Genomic DNA, 20,806 nt, shown 5'->3' with positions numbered 1-20,806 from the left:
ATGAGTGATATATTTACGGTGACACCCAAGTTTTTCTCTAAGTGGTTTGTACAATAAACTATAATTCATCACCAGAATACAACTTTCATGCACATGTACATTGTTCACCATCTAGTTAAATAATTTTCATGTGGCAACAAAAAGTCTGAGGTAAATAAAACATATGGATACAAAACATGGCCTCCTTTCATTCCCTTTCTCGCTTCTTGTACTGATCATGCAGCTTCTTTCTTGGAAATTTCTTCGGCTCCTAACAACAAAAGAAGGACGAGAGTAACTTTAGATTCCTAAATTTATCTTACATTATTTTCTTGTACGGCAAATCCGTTCCCAAAAACCGACATATTTAAAATTGTTGATAGCAAACTTCCTTTGAGTAAGTTGCTCCTTAATACAACGGTCTAGTGGTATTTCTCTTCATTTGTAAGTGAGAGGTCTTAGGTTCGATTCTCATCTTGAACCACATTATTGCTAGCTCATGTAATGCTGAGCCCGCCCACCCTGGACTTTTAGTGTAGATAATATCGTTTTTTTAAAATAAATAAAAAATAAAAAAAACTCTCTTTGAGTTAGTTGTGAATAAGGTGTGATGACCATATTAAAAAACTAACCAAGCAATTCATCGCTGCCTTCCTCAAACATTCTCTTCGTTAGTTGTTAATATGGTGTGATGACCGTGGATCAAATTGTTGGTAAGAAACATTAACTAGAAAGGATCAATGCCATCCAATTCCAACCAAGTTCATCACATCACTACTAATAGGTATGGTGTTTTCGGATCAATAGTCATCCCAAAGATCAGAAATGGAGACGGAATCAAACAGAGAGAAGGAATAGCTTTGTATGAATTGTATACTTCAACTAAAGTACCCAAGATTTCAAAGAAGGTGTCAGCTAAAGAAAACAAATTAAATGAGTATTTGTAAGCAGAGACTATTTGCATATTCATTTCGCTGGCGCGGTTCCTTTGGAATCAATTTAGGTGCTTAATTTGGATGATATGGTTCATGCGACTGGTGTTCAAGTCCATAAATTTTACGACCATAACTCCCTCTCGAGAAATTATTTTCTGAAGATGCTTGACCCAAACATTCAATGAGCTTTAACTGACTAAAATTATTGGGCTGAAATCTATGAGGCTTCGTATTAAAGAGATACTAGAAATCGAGAAGTTCATTAGTCATGTCCCAAAAATATCACAGGTCGTCATTGTTCTAATGTTCTCACATAGCCTCGAATCATTAGTTTGAGACACTCTTGGAATTTTTATTTCATATAAGTATTCATAATTAGCTCCTGGGCTTGATGGATGGTTGGATAGGCTCTTTGTAAGTGCTTTTGCACTGAAATATGTTCACTTGGGTTTTGATTCATTAGAAAAAATAATTAGAAAGGATCAGACATGCTATACTTACCACATTTTTCATTTTACATTTGTATCATCTCTCTCATAGTTTCAGTTTGTCGCTGCAACAAATAATTTTGTGAACTTGTTCAGATCATGGAACGGTCAGCATGATACTTTTCAGTCATGAAGTGGTGGTCTTACACGGCGGGGGTAGTGGTGGCGTATTGGTTTAGAGATTGAATGGTTTAGAGGAGAATTGAGGAGGAAAATAGTGAAGAGTTCCATGAAGAGTGTGTTGCCTGTTTAAAATTTACTTGAGAAAGGATTATAAGATCGAAACAAGTTATAGCAGAAACCATGCAACTTCATGTCATTCGACATTTTTTTTTAAATTTGAATAGAACTCAATATAAACAAATTCTACTTTGATCAATGGAATCTCGGACTTCTTTATCAACAAAGAGATTCAATCATGCACAACCGGTTTCCCAATTCGATGCCATTAGAAATGGTTCGCTAACTATAAGCAATTTCTGCTTGTCATCCTTCATCAACTTCTATAGTACTGAACGCACAAAACTTCTTAGACTTGAAAATTTTCATTAAAAAGTACCATCCGATTGCCGCCACGGTCATCAAACCGCTGATCAAGTACACAGTCCTGGTAGCAATAGCCATGATAAAGACCAAAAACCCAGATGGAATCAAGCACATGATCACCAAACCTGGCAGCCTCATCGGAACTCGATAAGGCCTCTTCAATGCTGGCAACTTCCTCCTCAACCAAAGAAAAGCAGAAAATTCCAATAGCATTCCCAAACTGTACAAGAAATTTGCAGATGCAATAATATCTGTAAAGTTCATGAAGGAAACTGCAAGAATTATCACTGTGGAAAGTAAAATTCCGACCCACGGGGTGTTAAACCTACTGGACCGAAGAGCAAAAAACTTAGGCAAGAACCCTAAATTCGCCATGCCAAGAAGTTGGTAACCGTAACTGCTTAGTTGTGCTTCAAAAAGTCCAATTCCAGATAACACTGCACCAACTTCAATCCAATACTTCAACCATTTTCCAGCAATCATTTCAGCAGCCTCTGCATGAAATCCAGAACCCCATCTAGTTTGATCCACATTAACCGAACCAATAACAGCAAAAAGCGGGAACAAGTACGCCAAGCAAGTAAAGATCACCGCCACGAAAAGAGCCACCGGAAAAGTTTTTTGGGGGTTATCTACTTCCCCAGCTAAAGTACTCACATTGTCCCAAAAATTTAAATTCCAAAAGAGGGTGTTGAAGAACAAGTTCCAATCTTTCTCCACACCCTTCCGCCCGAGACTCAACCAACGGTGAGGATGAATCTTCGGAATGGCAATCAAACACATCAAAATAAAAGGCGAAAGGGAAGCGACAGCGAGAAGAACAGCAGCATATCCAACAATAGTTAAACCAGTATAGTTTACGAAAGATAGAATCAGAGTAGAAATAGAGATTGCAAGATGCCTAGGCCAACCGGATTCGAAAGCAGGGATTATCTTGTCCATGTAATCAATGCAAAGAACTGGAAATGCTGCAATGTTGATGACGCCGCTTAGGTACTTCCAGGTGCCCATCAAAGAGCCCCAGAAAGGACCAAAAGCACGGTCGGCCCAGATGACATAACCGCCATTTCCAGGGAAGGCGGTGGAGAGCTCTGCAGTGATGAGAGCTTCCGGGACACTCCAGATAAATGGGAAGATGAGGAAGCCGAGAAGGGCGAAAAGGGGTCCTGCGGCTTGCACTGCAGGCTCTTCTCCAAAAGGGCCGCCGGCAACTTCAAAGTAGATGAGGAAGATGAGAGGGATCAGGGTGAGCTTCTTTCGGTTTGTGGCAGCGGTTGTGGTGGTGGCGGCGGTGGTGACGGGAAGGTCTTGAGGAACCATTGCAGTTTTTGAAGAAGGTTCCATAGTGGACTCTTGGTTTGGCATGTTTGATTGTTTGATGAATTAAAGACTTGGCTTGGATATATAAGAAGATGGAGTCCTAACGAAAATCTTTTTTTTTTTGGGTCATTCAAATAGGAATGCAGTTGGATTCTGATGAGTGAATCCTTAATAAGATAAGATTCTGGATGCTCTCGCCATCCAATATTGCGGAGAGACTCGGTAACTTTCAGTGGTGACCGTTATTCCGTAATTTGCATTTTGCTCATAAAAAATACATGTATCTTATATTCTTATTTATTGAACTATATACTCTATCTTCTTCACATATCAACTCCATTGTACGTGGTAGATTTCTCTAGTGATTACAGTGTTTTTCTATCACCTACTGCATGTCGGGTTTTAAATCCTTTTTTCTCTTGAATGTAAAAAATATTAATTCTATTGTCCGCTCCTATATGATATGTGTATTAATAAATCACGAAAATAAATTGGTCGTCGGACTAAAAAGTTCGGTACAGCCAACTTTTCATTAGAATTATTGTAGCAAATCTTATTAGGGTTATAGACACCTGCCCTTTGCATAAAACCAATGAAGACAGCTGACTTCGTTCTGGACGGTCCATATCAAGTTTACCAATATAGCAAAGAATGCATCTGTTTCTGTTCATATTGTCTGTGGGTGATATTTTGGATGGACATGTCGCATAACTTAAGAGTCTATGATTAATACAAGGTCATTCGTGTATTCCATTAAAAATCAAAATACAAAGTCAATAATTCATGCAAGTTGAGAAATTGAGATATATTTTCTCTGTTTTCTAGATAGAAAGATATATTTTCCATAGAAGTGAGTGATTGGTTTTGTATTTTTGTGTTGGATTTAGCAAATTTTTCTACCTATTGTTCTTTATAATGGCTTCTAGTCCATGGTGTCAGTATCCATCTTGAATGTTTGAAAACAGCAAGCACCATATATATTAGGCTAGGAGACGTGGATTTTCCTTGGATTAAAGTTACCTTTCTTAATGTAACTAGGATTTATAAGTGAGTGGGTGGGACACAAATAACTATTATTATTTGAATTCAAACTTGAGTGCAAAATGATAGAGTTAGTTGTACCTTAATTCTGGTGTAAAACTGCTCTTATTAACAAGATGGGATTAATTACAATGAGAGAGCTCAACACAAATACTGCTTATAAGCTAATTCCAAAATCCCGGCCGCAATTTGGTGCCTAACAAACTAACAACCAAAACTACTAGAACTGACCAACAAGTACCTCTTGATAACACAAGGAGACGGAGATACTATTATGGTCAACTGATCTAACCTGCTATTATTTAAGACTACATCATAAGTAGTGCCAAATGTTGTATCAATACGTTGTTTCATACAAATTTCTAGACTTTCAGATACCATATTTGTTGTCACAACTTAAAAAAAAGTGATAATTTCTTGTAGCTTTAGTTATTGTGCAAATAATGCGACAAATTCATGTAATACAGGGTTTAAGGTTTATGCTAACTGCTAAGTGCCTACAATGTTCTTTAAACTCTCTAAATTCAGGTCAGTGGAGGTGAGGAAGTATGAGCTTGACCGTTTATTTGTCGTATCAAAGTTCTTTGAACGACAACTGGAGAAAATCTTCAGTATATATTGGTTTCAATACAAGTCACACGCTGAGGGACATATATCATGCTTGGACTTCTTCCTGGTATGGAATGGACCGTCATGATCAGCATGGCTGCATGGTCTTGCCGGTCGTGCGCCTTTCCTTCAACAGAACGCAGAAAACGGGATATATGTTCAGAAGGGTCAACTAGCAGACTTTCCTTTCAACCCGACTTGCTTTTAGTGTAATTTAACCTTTATCATATGTGGTATAAACATGTTTATTTAATTCACTGGGATCACCAAAATTTAAAATAAGCACGTCTTTAATGTGATAATAAAACAAAGACAGATCACATTCACATAACGGAAGATTTTGTTTCATCTGTCAAGATTTTCGTTGTTGTTTTTTATTATGAATTATTCTAGAAAGTTATTTGATATTTTACTCAATCAACTGACAATGGTGCTATTTTACATGCATCAAATTTGACGACACCCTTAATTTGCAACAATAATTGAGTAGTTAGTACGTAAGATATGTAAAATATGCAATCCCTCACACCATATAAGATTAATTTATAGGATTTAAGTTTTTAAATGTATTAGATGCCATTGACCATAATTAAACATCAAATGTATAGAAGATGTTGTGTTCATATATTTAAGAGGCCTTTCCTGTGTCAGTCTATATGTTCACTACACAGTTTGAGAAGAAGTGTACTTGTACAATGTGCTCAACATTTTCTCTTGCAGCAAAGGCATACATGAGAGACAGCAATGGAAAATTCCTGCCCCGAAAATATATGGTCATAGCAACAAAAAGGAGAGCTCCCAAGCAAATTATAAGCATACCTGTTTTTCCGGAATTATCAATACAAGTCATTCCCTCTGTTGCTGATTTACAAGTACAAGATCATTCAAAGGCAGTCCCTGACATGTAAAATGGCCAAAGAAGACGGCCGCAGAAAACCAGGGTTGGATCTTAGCTTTGTTGAAGAATCATATGAAAGATGCAGGAAGATTTGTGAAGAATATGGCAAAACATACCATCTAGGTTCACTGTCCAACTTCATTCTTTTATTTCCCATCGAATCTTGTTAATTATATATAGCATTACATGATCTTTCCTTGCCAATCTATTTGTCACATTTGCATGAGTACTGGTGCATGGTCTTGATTCAGGCACGTTATTGATGACAGAGGAGCGCCGAAAGGCATTATGGGCTATCTATGGTAAAAATTTAACTCTATGTTCATATAGTAACAAGAAGTTTTGTCCTAGACATAATATGAGCTATCTATGGTAAAAATTTAACTCTCTATGTTCAGTTTCGATAAAATTTCAATAACAGAGTTTTCAACGTATTTTGATCCATTGTCGATGCACAATTTTTTTGAAAAAAAAAAAAAATGTGATCGTCCTTCTCAAAGAATTTCTATAATAAGTGGTGGTGTACATATAAAGTTTTCAAATCAAGATGAAAGGGGAAGTTTTTATGGGCGGGGGACTCCCGGAATGTTCTCACTCCTTTGGATGTGGTTTTGTGGGTGCTCTCTAGACCGTTATTGAGGAATTAATCTCGCATGATCCTTCTCAACAAAGACATATCTTTGGGTTTATGCAAAATAAGCAACTATGAGTTTAAGATCTTGTAACCAGTAGGACTCGTTATGTGATAAATTTTGTTTTTTATTCTTGTCAAATTGAAATGCATGCAGCTTGGGGTAGGAGGACAGATGAACTTGTGGATGGCCCCAATTCTGTCCACATGAGCTCGGATGTTCTTGATATGTGAGAAGTGAGACTGCAAGACATTTTTGAAGGACGCGCGCACAACATAATCGATGTTGCACTGACTCATATCGTTTTAAGTTTCTCCTTGGATATCAAGGTGTTTAATTATTTATTAATGCAACTAATCATGCTTGGATATTCTTTTTCAAACATGCAATGCATATATTCCATTAGTTTCATAAAAATTATTTCCATGATTCTATCTCATATAGAATATCCTTGTTTGATCATGGCCATTTAGAGATGTCATCGAGGGAATGCGAATGGACACAAGAAAATTTCACTATCAGAATTTTCAAGGGCTCTATATTTACAGCCACTGCGTGGCCGGGACTTTTGGCTTAATGAGTGTTCATGTTCTGGAAATTGCACCAGATTCTCTGATTTTTGCTCAAGGTGTATATGAAGGCGCAATTCATTTTGGCACTGCAAATCAACTGACCAACATCCTTAGAGACGTTGGGGAGGAGTAAGCTTCCTTAATATGTGTATACATCATGTTGAGAGTTGTCCAGCGTCGAAATATGAAGCTTTGCCTTAGCGGATTATATCATATTGAGCCTCTCTTTATTATTGTCAATCGTTTTTGGGTTGGATGCTGACATTCTAAAACAAATGTCAGTTTTAATTTCTTCACTCACTCTATTTATCTAACTCATCATTGTCCCTTTTTCTGTTATTTTTTCTAGTGCTACGCTTGGCAGAGTTTATCTTCCCCAAGACGAGCTTACACATTTTGGGTTATCTGATACCGATATTTTAAAGAGAAAGGTAACTGATCAGTGGAGAAAGTTCATGAAAGAACAGATTGCAAGAGCTAGGATATATTTCAAATGCGCAGAGTAGGGAACTTCTCAGCTTGATAAGGCTAGCCGTTGGCCGATATATACATATACCTCTTTACATAATGTTAGACAAATAAGGAATATGGTTGAAGTTCTTGTGTAATTGTATATAATATTATTATTGGAAGAATAAGCTGTCCTACAGCCGTCCTACCTTGTCCTACCTACACACTAGCCATCCTACAGCCGTCAAGCTGTCCTACAGCCGTCCTACCTTGTCCTACCTACACACTAGGACGGCTATCTTGTCCTACCTACACATTTGTATCATGTATATATATCCTTGTAATCTTGTAGAGAAATATAATGAAAAAATTAAGCATTATCTTCCATAAGCATTCTCTTCCATAAGCATTCTCTTCCATTTGCATTCTCTTCCATTTTTCCACATTCACGTATCAATAACAAATATATTTTTTAGCCTACATACCTTTTTCTACATGGTATACAGAGTAGGTTTATAACCCTAGCCCTAATTTTTTTTTTTTTTCGGCAGCTTTCTCTGCCGTTCCCATGGCTGTTCGTGGCCCGTCCCGTCCCTCCTCTGCTCGTCCTCCCATCCACTGCACCTACTGCAATTTTGATTATCATACCTGAGACACCTGCCATAAACTTCATTTCTATCCCGTTGGCCATCCCCTCCATGGCCAACCGTGGCGACCACCGCGTCGTGCCACTGCTTCCAGTTCTTCCCGCAGCCATGCACCTTCCAGTCTTCCCCGGCAGCCACGGTTTTCTGCTTCCCGGCCCCATAATTTCACCCAGGCCCATCACGTGCAAGGCACCCAGGCTCCCGCCTCTTCTTCTACTCCAGCGACCCACCAAGTGCACGGGACCCAGCCCACTTTGCATGACTTGCAGCTTGCCATGCCTGACCTCTCTGCCGAGCAGCACTTCCGTGTTCTAGCTGCTCTACGTGACACCACCACCCCTTCTCAGGCCAATGCCGTGCTCACTACTGATTTTGCCCAAGGTTTGTTACCTGTCACCTCTCGTCATGGTCAATGGATTCTTGACAGTGGTGCTACGGATCATATTACTTCTTCCGCTTCATGTTTGGTTAATCGTTCTCCTTCACATTTGCCGCCTGTTTCTTTGCCTAGTGGTGCTTCCGCTCCCATTACTTTTACCGGCACTCTTCCTTTAAATTCCTCAGTTACTTTGAAGGATGTTTTATGTGTCCCTAATTTCCGAGTGGACCTTTTATCGGTTGGTAAACTTACAGATGGATTATCGTGTTCTATAACCTTCTTTCCTTCTTGGTGTGTTTTGCAGGACTTGGTTTCGAAGGCGATGATTGGTGTGGGTAAGCGACGTGGCGATCTGTATTACCTTGTGGCCCTTACCTCTTCTCTCCCCACCCGTCAACCTCTCTGCAACATCATTACCATCCCCTCCTCCCTCTGGCATAGGCGTCTAGGTCACCCCTCCTCCACTCGTTTGCAAGCTTTAGCATTTAGCTCTCTTAATTGTACTTTTGATTCTAGTCATATTTGTGATGTTTGTCCGTTGGCAAAACAAACTCGTCAACCTTTTCTTTTGAGTTCAATTTCATCAACTTTCCCTTTTGCTTTAATTCATTGTGATATTTGGGGCCCAAATCGTCAATCTTCTCTTTCTGGTGCTCATTATTTCTTAAGCATTGTGGATGATTTTTCTCGCTTTACGTGGGTCTTCCTCATGAAACATAAATCCGACACTCAACAATTAATTAAGGATTTTTTTGCTTATGTCACTACCCAATTCCGCACTACCATCCAATACATTCGTACTGACAATGGTGGTGAATTTTTATCTCTTCATAGTTTTTTCTCTGATCATGGGGTGCTTTTACAAACTTCTTGTGTTTATACCCCCAACAAAATGGCGTTGTTGAAAGAAAACATCGTCATCTTCTTGAAACCGCTCGCGCCCTTCGTTTTCAATCCCATCTTCCTATCAAGTTTTGGGGGGAATGTGTTCTTACCGCTACTTATCTCATCAATCGTCTCCCTATCCGTCTTCTCCATCATAAATCCCCATTTGAGGTTCTCTTTTCGAAAACCCCATCTTATGACCACTTCCGCGTCTTTGGTTGTCTGGCATATGCCACCTCTGTCACTCCCACCACCAAATTTTCCCCTCGGGCTCATCGTTGCATTTTTCTCGGTTATCATCATGGACAAAAGGCCTATACCCTTTACGATCTCGACAATCACCGCATTTTCACTAGTCGAGACGTCATCTTTCACGAAACTACTTTCCCTTATGCCGTTTCTCACCCTCCTATCCCATCCTCTTCGCCTACCCTACCCATCCCACCCCTTCTGGACTTTACATATAACCCACCCCTTCCTGCCCCGACGCCTCACCCTCCTCCACCTTTCTCCCCTTCCACGCCTCCCATAGATTCCCTTGCTACCCCATTACCCATTCCTCCCCATGCCCCTGCCCTCTCGGCATCCCCTCCTTCCCCCCCCCCCCCCCCGCGCTACTTCCTTACCTTTCACCCTTTTACCCACGGACATCCCTAACCCCCCCCCCCACTACCTACCAATCCTCCCCTTCCCCGCACCTCTTCCCGTGCCCATAAACCTCCATCCTATTTAAAAGACTACGTTTGCTCGCAGGTGATTCTGCCATCCCACCCATCTTCGACTTCGCAACCCGGTTCTACACAAGGTACGCGATATCCACTTTGTAATTTTCTCTCTTATCACCGTTACTCTCCCAGGCATTTTTCTTACATTAACTCTGTCAGTCGGACTGTGGAGCCTTCCTCCTTTGCCGAGGCTGCCACTGACCCCAATTGGCAACGTGCTATGACTGAGGAGCTTCAAGCTTTACATGCTAATGGTACTTGGACTTTAACTTCCTTGCCCCCTGGCAAAATTCCCATTGGTTGTAAGTGGGTGTACAAACTCAAGCACAATTCCGACGGCTCTATTGACCGCTACAAAGCTCGTTTGGTTGCTAAAGGTTTCACTCAGGCTGAAGGTATTGATTATCATGACACTTTTTCTCCTACTGCTAAGATGATTACGGTGCGTTGTCTTCTTGCTCTTGCTGCTAGTCAGTCTTGGTCTCTTCATCAGCTTGATGTTAATAATGCTTTCTTACATGGTGACTTACATGAAGAAATCTATATGTCTCCTCCTCCTGGTCTTCGGCGACAGGGGGAGAATCTTGTGTGTCGCCTTCACAAGTCAATTTATGGTCTTAAGCAGGCTTCTCGCCAATGGTTTGCCAAATTCACTAGTGCCATCATTTTTGCCGGTTTTCAACAATCCAAAACTGACTATTCATTGTTCACTAAAAAGTCTGGTATTTCTTTCACAGGTTTGCTCATTTATGTGGATGATATTGTGATTACAGGCAATGATGCTAGTGCCATTAATTCTCTGAAGTCTTTTCTCCGTGATCATTTTCGGATAAAAGACCTTGGTGATTTAAAATATTTTTTGGGTATTGAGGTTTCTCGTTCCAAACAAAGGATTTATATTTCTCAACGCAAGTATGCATTAGAGATTCTCAAGGACTATGGTTTTTTGGGAGCACGATCCATTGCTTTTCCTATGGATGACACAAAATTATCTGATAAAGGAGAACTTCTCAAGGATCCTGAAAAGTATCGACGATTAGTAGGTCAGTTAATATATCTCACTATCACTTGGCCGGATATCACCTATTCTGTGCATGTTCTAAGCCGTTTTATGCACGAGCCAAGGATATCTCATATGGATGCTGCGCTTCGTATTGTTCGTTATTTGAAGGCTACTCCAGGTCAAGGTTTATTATTTCGTTCTGACAACCAGACCAAGTTAACTGCGTTTTGTGATTCTGATTGGGCAGGTTGCCCTATCACTCGCCGTTCGACTACTGGGTATTGTGTATTCTTGGGCGGTTCTTTGATTTCTTGGCGGACGAAACGACAGAAAACCGTTTCGCTCTCTTCAGCAGAGGCAGAATATAGGGCCATGGCAGGTGCTTGTTGCGAGATAGTTTGGCTTCGTTTTTTGTTGAAGGATTTGAACATTCCTTTGGATGGTCCTTCCATTTTATTTTGTGATAATCAAACAGCGTTACATATAGCTGCCAATCCTGTTTTTCATGAACGAACTCGTCACATTGAGATGGATTATCACTTTATACGAGATAAGATTGTAGATGGCACAATAGAGACCAAGCATGTGGGTACGGCACAACAGTTGGCAGACTTGTTTACCAGACCTCTTGGGAAAGAAAAGTTTTCGGGTATGTTACGCAAGTTGGGAGTTCTTGACATCCACTCTCCAACTTGAGAGGGAGTGTTAGACAAATAAGGAATATGGTTGGAGTCCTTATGTAATTGTATATAATATTATTATTGGAAGAATAATCCGTCCTACAGCCGTCCTACCTTGTCCTACCTACACACTAGGACGGCTACCTTGTCCTCTACAGTCGTCCTACCTTGTCCTACCTACACACTAGGACGGTTATCTTGTCCTACCTATACATTTGTATCATGTATATATATCCTTGTAATCTTGTAGAGAAATATAATGAAAAAATTAAGCATTCTCTTCCATAAGCATTCTCTTCCATAAGCATTCTCTTCCATTTTTCCACATTCACATATCAATAACAAATATATTTTTTAGCCTACATACCTTTTTCTACACATAACACTACAAATTTACAACAATGAACGTACTTGCAGCCTTGGATTGTTTCTTGAACTAATATTTCTTTCAAAGTAAATATAAAATAAAAATTATCGCGCTGCATGTGGGAAAGGTTGTCTTCTTCTGATGAGTGCAGTAATTCTGCAGATATGGTCAGCGATATTCATGTATCGTGGCATCTTGGATGCTATTGAAGATAACGGCTATGATAACTTGACAAAGAGAGCATACGTAAGAAGAGCTAAGAAACTTCTCATGTTGCCTTTGGCTTACAAAAGATCTCTATAAAATGGAGCAGTACTCAAATTTACATCTTGGTGAAATGTAAAGTTATATATAAAAGTGGTTTTTACATCTTAAATTTTACATATAAAATTGCTCATCAAGGAATTAGTGTGATATTATTTAAAAGCTCTTTTGATAAACAAGCTAGAATTATATATGTCAAATTACCATGATGTATATTGCGTATGATATTCAGAGAAGAAAAAATACGTTTCATGTATAACATGTAATTAGGACATGTATTCGAGTTTCACCTTGGTTATTCATTTTAACTTTGTGTGAAGGGGAAAACTAAACTTCTTCAAATGCAACCATGAATGTTCCACGCATCCCTCTCTTTATTGATACATAACTTGCCTTTCATAACTTGTTTCGTGTGAAATAAATAATTAGGACATACACTCGCGTTTCACCTTATTATTCATTTTAATTTTGTGTTAAGGTGAAAACTAAACTTCTTTGAATGCAACCATAAATGTACGCATCCCACTTTTTATTCATTCACAACTTTCCTTTTTGTGCACCTTTCATAATTGAAAACATAAAATCGACAAAAAGAAACGCAAATGCGTTTGCCGGGAGTCGAACCCGGGTCTATTGCTTGGAAGGCAATTATCCTAACCGTTGGACTACAAACGCCCAGATGTTCAACAATCTCAAATACTCCGTAATTTCCTTTTTTTCGTTACTTTTAATATTAACAAACCTAACGAAAATTTTAAAAAACTTTAGTTTTAATAAAAATTAAAAAATAATAATGCAAATAATAGTATCAAAAAAAATAAAAATTTTCATTTTCATTAAAAGTAAAGAGTGTCGAAAGTTTTTGGTTAAAACCCTTTTAATTTTTTCTATTTTTAAGATGCGGAATCTATACGAACTCTCATTCATTCTGTCTCAAGCTGCTTGCGTCTGGCTCTGAAACTGCAGCCATGGAGTCGATTCCTCTGAGGCATTCAATCTCCGCAACCAATCAGAGCCTTCTATTAAGAAGACAAAGAAACCCAGAAAATCAATTTCAGAGCAGCAGCCAAAGGTTTCACCTTCACACCCCAACTCGGCGTTTTCGAATCCATTCCAAACTCTCTGGTTTTCAAGGTAAACAGACGCCCGCCAAATTCTTTTCCACTTAATGGGATTTCCTTCATTTGAAGAAAGATAAATTCTTTGTTTGGTTTCTGAGAAAACTCAGGAAAATTTTTAAATTTTGGGATTGGCTTTAATGCTTTATTTGCTTGTTTAGAAGTTAAAGACAAAGGGTTTGAATTCTTATTAGATTTCGTTCACTTGGTTTTGGATTTTCTTCTGTTGTTTGGAGGCCATTTACTTGTGTGTGTGTGTGTGTGTGTGTGTGTGAGAGAGAGAGAGAGAGAGAGAGAGAGAGAGAGAGAGAAGAGAGAGAGAGAATTGAGATTAATCAGAGGATGCGAATTTGACTTGGAGATGGTTTCATTTAGGTTGTAACGAACCCAACACTAATATCAAAAGCTTAAATTTTTGGATGACCTGCCTGTGAAATCTTTGAATTTCTATACTTTTGTCAAATATGTACCGTTAAACAAACAACATTGGGGGAGGGGGAACTGAAGCGCGGGACATTAGACGTTCCATGTATGCAGGGATTGATATTGTAACTGTATGCTAAAATATTTCCCTTTTTTTGTTCAGATTCCAAGGGCTATGCAAGGCCTTCGCGTCTCTTGCCAGCTACAGAAGTGAAAATCTGCACAGATAACTCAGTGGAAAAGCTTTTCTCGTCTTTAAGGGATGACGGATCTCAGTCTTTATACAAGGTTAAGTTAGGTACTAGTAATGTTTATGGCTCAAGTCTCTCTGACTTGAATGCTGGGATCCTCCTTTGCGTGATAGACGAAAATGGTGACTCCATATTACAGAGGATACCATCGAGTATCATAACAAATCATGCTACAGAGTTGGAGGATGGCGTGCTTCACTTTCAAAGAGGTTCTGTTGATGAGTTCACATTTGAGGGACCTAAGCTTGGAAAAGTTGGAGCTGTTTGGATCAGTCTTGAATCAGGTTAGACTTACTAGAATTAGTTTAGCATCCGTAGGCTTAGTATGAAATAATGAATATGCATACCGAAAAATTACATTTGGCTTACCTATGTTATATTGAGGCTTACTCTTTGCAGATTAACTATATGTACTCTTGTCTCTGCTATGCGTACTAGTTGAATTTCTGTAGGATCAAAAGGTGAGCTTTAAAAACTGACTTACGCATGTTTTACTAAATCATGCTAACAATTTTTCTGTAAACTCTCCAAGGTCAGGTCAATGGCGGTTAGGAAGTGTGAGCTTGACCGTTATCTGTGGGAAACAAAGTTCGATGGAAGAAAAAGACGAAGAAAAACTTCAGTATACTGGTTTCAGTTACAACTTTGCTGTTGAGGATATCTTGCTGGGTGAGGGAAGTGACAGTTCCATGCTGCAACTTAGACCTTGCCTTGTGACCGAGCTATCCGGGGTTGACCCCGTCACCATCTTCACCAAAAGCCTCCCTGAATCAACTCTATCTGTGAGTGGGATATCAAACAAGGAAACCATGAGAGAATACGAGGATTTGAAACTATCTTTGCTACTTTATGATGCCATGCTGATCTTTGTTGGTACATCAGTTGCATCCTTCTCAGCTGGGGAAAACATAAGCTTTGCATTTTTAAGAGGTGGGATGGGCGGCTTCTTCTATCTCTTGCTACTGCAAAGGTCGGTTGATGGATTGCCTGCTGCAGAATTGACTTCCATGAACACGGGACAGACCAACCAAACCTTCGGAGGATCTAAGGTTCCAATATTTGTCTTTGCATTGGCTATTGGTTTTACTCTAGTCACAGTGAAGTATGGCGGGGATGTCCCAATCGTATTCACTCCGAAACAACTCATAGCCGGGATGATTGGATTTCTTGCATGTAAAGTTTCTGTGGTCCTGGCAGCAGTTAAGCCCTTGCCAATAAGTCTAAAGATAAACGAGTGATATATCTTCAGTGTAGACAACATAGTTGTATTGTATATATTAGGAAAAAAAGAAATTGCAGCTGATACTTTCATAGTTTCGTACAAATTACACATCACTATAAGTTAATAGATACAATCTGTTGCATATTTTCCTTGTTGATCTCTGTTTCTGTACCCCGTTTTCGTAGGACAAAGTTTGCTCGAAGTCGGACATGCCGAATTACCCGTTTCTTATTGTCCTTTCGGCTTTGGGGGTTGTTTCTGCTTGCCTTAGCCTTCATTACCTCGATGTTGTCATTAAAACAACAAAAACCCTTGCACAATTGGGAAAATCACAAATCGGCAAATGATTTGTAGCTTAAGTAGTTAAGAACATTTACTCACTCTTCACCTGAGATCTCATATGCGAACCCTTCTTCCTCGATATCACTTGTATCATGAAGGGAAAAAAAAAAAAAAGTGAAGGCATGTCATGTATAGTATTTTGTCTTCAATTTTTTCAAAGAGGATTAAGATGGTAGATGAACATGCCTTGAAGATGTGTTTCACGAGTCAAAGGTTGAATATTATTACTTAATCATAGTTTATTTTATATGTTACTTAATCAGCATACAATAGTGCTGTTATATATGCTTTAACCTACTTAATCCAGAAATCTCTTGATCAACCCATGGCATCTTCATGTGCGGATGCAGTACTAATTTGAGGATTGGACAAAACTTTAAGTTCCAACGTATCATTTTACACATGATATTTTCAAGTTCCAAAACAATTTATTCATTCTGGCTGGATATTGTCAACAAATGTGCACCCACCACCACCCCCCAACCCACCCACCCCCCAAGACGCCCTGTAGTTAGCAAAAGATTTATAAATTTATTAATCTGTCTCCATAGTGGGGAGAACTGAAAGCAAGGTAAAATATAAAATATTGTGTATCTGTACATGTAGGCATTGTTTGATGTATAAAGTTAGATTTGAATTAGTTATCATTGAAACTTCTTCCTTTACATCTTTGTACACATACATCTCGTTTGGTGTCTAAAGTTGGATTTGGATTAGTTTTTAAAGAAATTCTTCCTTCCAATCGTTATAAAATATGGTGAGATTGAGAGCGATAAGCTTACTTCGTGACTAATTCATCTTCTACCTTCAATTTGGACAAAATTTCAAAGTTTAATCCATTTATTTATTCAACATATATTGAATCCAATGTTTTATCCAATCAAATCCAACCACAGACATCAATCAAGACCATAGGTCACATTTGGTGCCTAGGGATGTATTAGTTAACTCACTAAAATTATATGTATGTTGCAGTAAGAAATGTACGTCAACTTCCAAATTACCAAATCAAAGGAATTAAATAGTTTAGTTATAAAATGTTGACATCTTATCATTTTATGGAAACTGAAAAGTAAATTTATTTCATGATTGATTCATCTTTTACCTTCATTCGTCGACTTCATAGCCGTCTGCAATGTGGCTGAAATTCCTAAACAAACAACAATAAACAAAAATATTCAATACTAATATTGGATCCATAGTGCTTCATTCATAATTAAGTACTTCCCTCGCCATCCTTAGCTTCCAAATTCATTACAGATGACAACAGTTTAATCTGTTTCCTTATTATTTTTTTCAATCATGCTTTATTTAATCACTATAAGCATCTTTTTCCTCCAAAGTTAATTTCCACTTGGAGCCCCAAAATCTTAAATCTGAAACGTCACTCCATGACAAAATACTAAAAAAGGATTCAAGAAGCTCAAGCTCAAAGGAGCATCAAATTCTGATGATTTCAGAAAGATTCTGTCGATGAGATTTGCAGAAGAAGACAGTTTGTGCAACAATGTTTGGGTAGATAAGCTAAATACAGCACAAAACAACACAACAGCCTCTTTGTAAATCACGTCACATTCTCCTACCCAACAAGGGTTTTGTGCTCAAGTGTGTATATTTGTCAGTTGACGCCATATAATCTGAAGAAATATGCTCAAACAAAACCAATTACAAACTTTTCATTAAAATAACAAACAATAATTTGCTTATATAATATGTTTTGGATCCAAGACGGATTGGGTTAATTGAAGAGGAAGATCTTATCCACCAGGGCAATTCACCACTTGCTATATAAAATAATTTAGAATCATTTTCTTGTTCATTTAGTGCTCTTTTAATTCTATTTTTACAAATATTCTATTTCACTAGAGGGACACTAAACCGACGATAAAGTAGCACTAAAACTTATTTTACTGCATGCTTAGTGTCCCTATAGTAAAAACCAACAGAAATTCAATTTACTACAAACAAGAAGCGTTTGGGAAGAAAGCGAGGTGGAAATGTCATCAACGTTTAATCCAAGATTTGGCTTGTTTCAATCGTGGGCCTTTTTTCTGCATTATATTTAACGTTGTATCTTCAATTATCACATCATGAAAGAGAGCGAGGGGTATTTAAATGCAGAGGAGGTCTTCCATTTCACATTTCTATCTTACTCCCTAGACCCTTTCGAAAAGAAGTGAAACTTCCAAATGTGTTCTTCAATTTCCTTCGCAGGAAAGACTTACATCGGAGAGAGCAATGGAAGAATTCCGCGTCAAAAATCTATGGTCACAGCAGCAAAAGCTCAAGTGATTACAGCTCCCAAGCAAAGAAGCAGGCCTGTTTTTCGGGAGCTTTCAATTCAAGGCATTCCTCTTGCTGATTTACACGTGCAAGAAATCGTTCAAAGGCAGTCTCAGACTCGTAGTGTGGACGGGGAAGGCGGCCGCCGCAGGCCGCAGTTCAACCCTAGCTTTCTTGAAGAAGCATATGAGAGGTGCAAGAACCTTTGTGCAGAATATGCCAAGACATTCTATCTAGGTACAACTTCATCACCCTTGTTTCTTTCTCCATCAAATATTTTTATTGGATCTTTTGCTTGCCAGGCGACTGAATTCAAAAATAATGATCATTTTTTCATGAATATGAGATTTAATTATGGTGTGCTCTTTTGATGCAGGCACTTTACTTATGACAGAAGAGCGTCAAAAGGCGATATGGGCAATCTATGGTGAGAATTCAACTCTCTATGATCATGTAGTATCACGTGGTAGATGTGGTTTAGGCTAGTTGATTAAGGCAATATACCGGTCCCTTTGCAGTCGAGCTCAAGTTCTTGTCTTGCTAATTAGATTACTTTAGAGTATCACTTTGTTAAAAATAATAAATAAATAAATAAAAGGTGGTGACGTACAACTTAATATAATTGGAAGAAAAATCATGTTCATAAAGTTGCCACACAAGAAATCATTCGTTGCCAAAAATAAAATTTGAATGATTATAAAATTGATTCTTAGAAAAATGAAATGCAGTTTGGTGCAGGAGGACAGATGAACTGGTGGATGGTCCAAATTCCGGTTACATGAGCTCGGAAGTTCTTGATCGATGGGAACAGAGACTGGAAGATATTTTCGAAGGACGACCTTATGACATGCTTGATGCTGCGCTGACTCATACCGTTTTCAATTTTCCCTTGGACATCAAGGTGCTTATAAAATATCTCATTTAGTTCATTAAACGTATGGTCATTTGATTCTTGTGAAATTTTTCTTCTTATGAACTCCTCTTCTTGTGACCAAAAGCCTTTTCGAGACATGATTGACGGTATGCGAATGGACACGCAAAAATGCCGATACCAAAATTTTCAAGAGCTCTATCTTTACTGCTACTATGTGGCAGGGACGGTCGGCCTAATGAGTGTTCCTGTAATGGGAATTGCACCAGATTCTCGGATTTCTGCTCAAAGTACATATGATTCTGCATTATATTTGGGCATAGGAAACCAACTCACAAACATCCTTAGAGATGTTGGAGAGGAGTAAGTTTCTTTGATGTGTACCAATTTCTCAATTCTATGTTCCTCACTACCTAACGTGAATTAAGTCAGTTGATTAAGGCAATGTGTCATCCTCTCTTACACACAAGTTCGAGTTCACTTTGACTGGGATCTGATTTTTTTTTTTTTCTATATATATATATTTTTTTCCAGTGCAATGAGAGGGAGAGTTTATCTTCCCCAAGACGAGCTTGCGCAGTTTGGGTTGTGCGATAACGATGTTTTTTCAAGAAAAGTGACTGATCCATGGAGAGCATTCATGAAAGAACAGATTACAAGAGCAAGGTTTTATTTCAACCTAGCAGAAGAAGGAGCTTCTCAGCTTGATAAGGCTAGCCGTTGGCCGGTATATACCTCTTTGCAAAATTTCATTAAGTGATTTTGTTCCATTACTAGCATCATTGATGTCATGGACTAAAAAGAAATCCATCCATATTGCCTCTTTGAGAGTAATCTAAAAGGGCTAAAAGCGTTTTCTGATGATTAAAAGCACTTCTAACCATATTTTGTAAGAAAGACTTGATAGTCCTGGTTCAGAGAAGGGCTTTCTGGGCACGTTCTTCTTCGAGAAGCACTTGAAATTTAATATGAATTTAACGTGTTTCTAGCATGAACTTCTAACAAGAGCGCTTCATACAGAAGCAAATTCCAAACGGTTAGAAAACAGTACATTCTACTTCTTAGGGTATATAAACTAATAGAATATACAAAGACAAACAACAAAACGAATCTGTTGTCGAAGTTGTTGTCCCTTTGTTGCTGTCTTACCTGTTCATTCATCAACAATACACGTTCTTGTCATGCAGGATAGATTAGAGGTTATCTCCCCTTTTCTTTGTCTAATGATCTGCTGTACTTTTGCAGGTATGGTCATCGTTACTGATATATCGAAACATACTGGACGCGATCGAAGAAAACGATTACGATAACTTGACAAAGAGAGCGTATGTAAAGAGAGCCAAGAAACTTCTCATGCTGCCTTTGGCATACACAAGATCTCTATCAACACATAATTTGATGTCCCAATAATAAAAACATGAAGTTGCACATCAAATTACTTGGACATGTTTTGCGAGTAATCAAGCTATGTATAAATCATTACATTTTTGCTCGTTATAGATTTCAAGGCACTTATAGCTCAAACGGTTAAGAACGTTTACTGCCTGTATCAATTGAAGAACAAGGAATCAAATGAAAATTCGCATTCATAACAAAGGTGCAAATAATGATCGTTTGAACTTTCCTTCCCTTTGTACCTCATCTCAAAAGAATATAATAGTTGATCTGTTAGAGCAATGCACTCCCACCTCTACATCCAAGTTCGTATCTCTCACCCGTACCTTGAATGACTTTAATATAGAATATCATCTCTATCAATAAATAGAGACATTCTCTTGTCGAAAGAAAAAAGAATAGCTCATCTAAAGAAACTCTCCCATCCAAGGGCAATTTTTTCTTTCTTGGCCGAAGCCATTCTATTTTTTTCCCGAGTTTT

At 38.5% G+C, this 20,806-nt stretch overlaps 2 protein-coding genes, 1 non-coding gene and 2 pseudogenes across 4 annotated transcripts; 3 read left to right on the top strand and 2 right to left on the bottom strand.

Annotated features, from left to right (window-relative positions):
• Positions 1-1,691: 1,691 nt before the first annotated feature.
• LOC137714185 (putative polyamine transporter At3g13620 pseudogene) lies at positions 1,692-3,378 on the bottom strand (annotated as a pseudogene). Its single transcript, XR_015961153.1, has one exon. The product of XR_015961153.1 is annotated as a putative polyamine transporter At3g13620 pseudogene (transcript).
• Positions 3,379-5,613: 2,235 nt separating this feature from the next.
• LOC137716452 (phytoene synthase 2, chloroplastic-like) lies at positions 5,614-12,459 on the top strand (annotated as a pseudogene).
• A 564-nt stretch (positions 12,460-13,023) lies between these two features.
• Positions 13,024-13,095, bottom strand: TRNAG-UCC (transfer RNA glycine (anticodon UCC)). The gene has a single exon. It is a non-coding gene; the product is annotated as a tRNA-Gly (tRNA).
• A 209-nt stretch (positions 13,096-13,304) lies between these two features.
• Positions 13,305-15,578, top strand: LOC137716277 (Lipase/lipooxygenase, PLAT/LH2 family protein). Its single transcript, XM_068455704.2, has 3 exons — positions 13,305-13,554; positions 14,125-14,496; positions 14,750-15,578. Exons 1-3 carry the CDS (start codon positions 13,389-13,391, stop codon positions 15,448-15,450), a joined length of 1,239 nt encoding a protein of 412 aa, XP_068311805.2. The 5' UTR covers positions 13,305-13,388; the 3' UTR covers positions 15,451-15,578.
• Positions 15,579-17,725: 2,147 nt separating this feature from the next.
• LOC137716429 (phytoene synthase 2, chloroplastic) lies at positions 17,726-20,526 on the top strand. The gene is made up of 6 exons (XM_068455886.2): positions 17,726-18,296; positions 18,436-18,486; positions 18,788-18,960; positions 19,058-19,293; positions 19,465-19,657; positions 20,176-20,526. The coding sequence occupies exons 1-6, from the start codon at positions 17,966-17,968 to the stop codon at positions 20,338-20,340; spliced, it is 1,149 nt and encodes a 382-aa protein (XP_068311987.2). The 5' UTR covers positions 17,726-17,965; the 3' UTR covers positions 20,341-20,526.
• The last annotated feature ends 280 nt before the right edge of the window (positions 20,527-20,806 follow it).

The sequence above is a fragment of the Pyrus communis genome, chromosome 3, assembly GCF_041283825.1.
Source record: "Pyrus communis isolate YQ-2024b chromosome 3, ASM4128382v1, whole genome shotgun sequence".
NCBI classification, from domain to species: Eukaryota; Viridiplantae; Streptophyta; class Magnoliopsida; order Rosales; family Rosaceae; genus Pyrus; species Pyrus communis.
The sequence above is the reverse complement of the archived record's forward strand: the minus strand, read 5'-3'. Positions and strand labels throughout refer to the sequence as shown.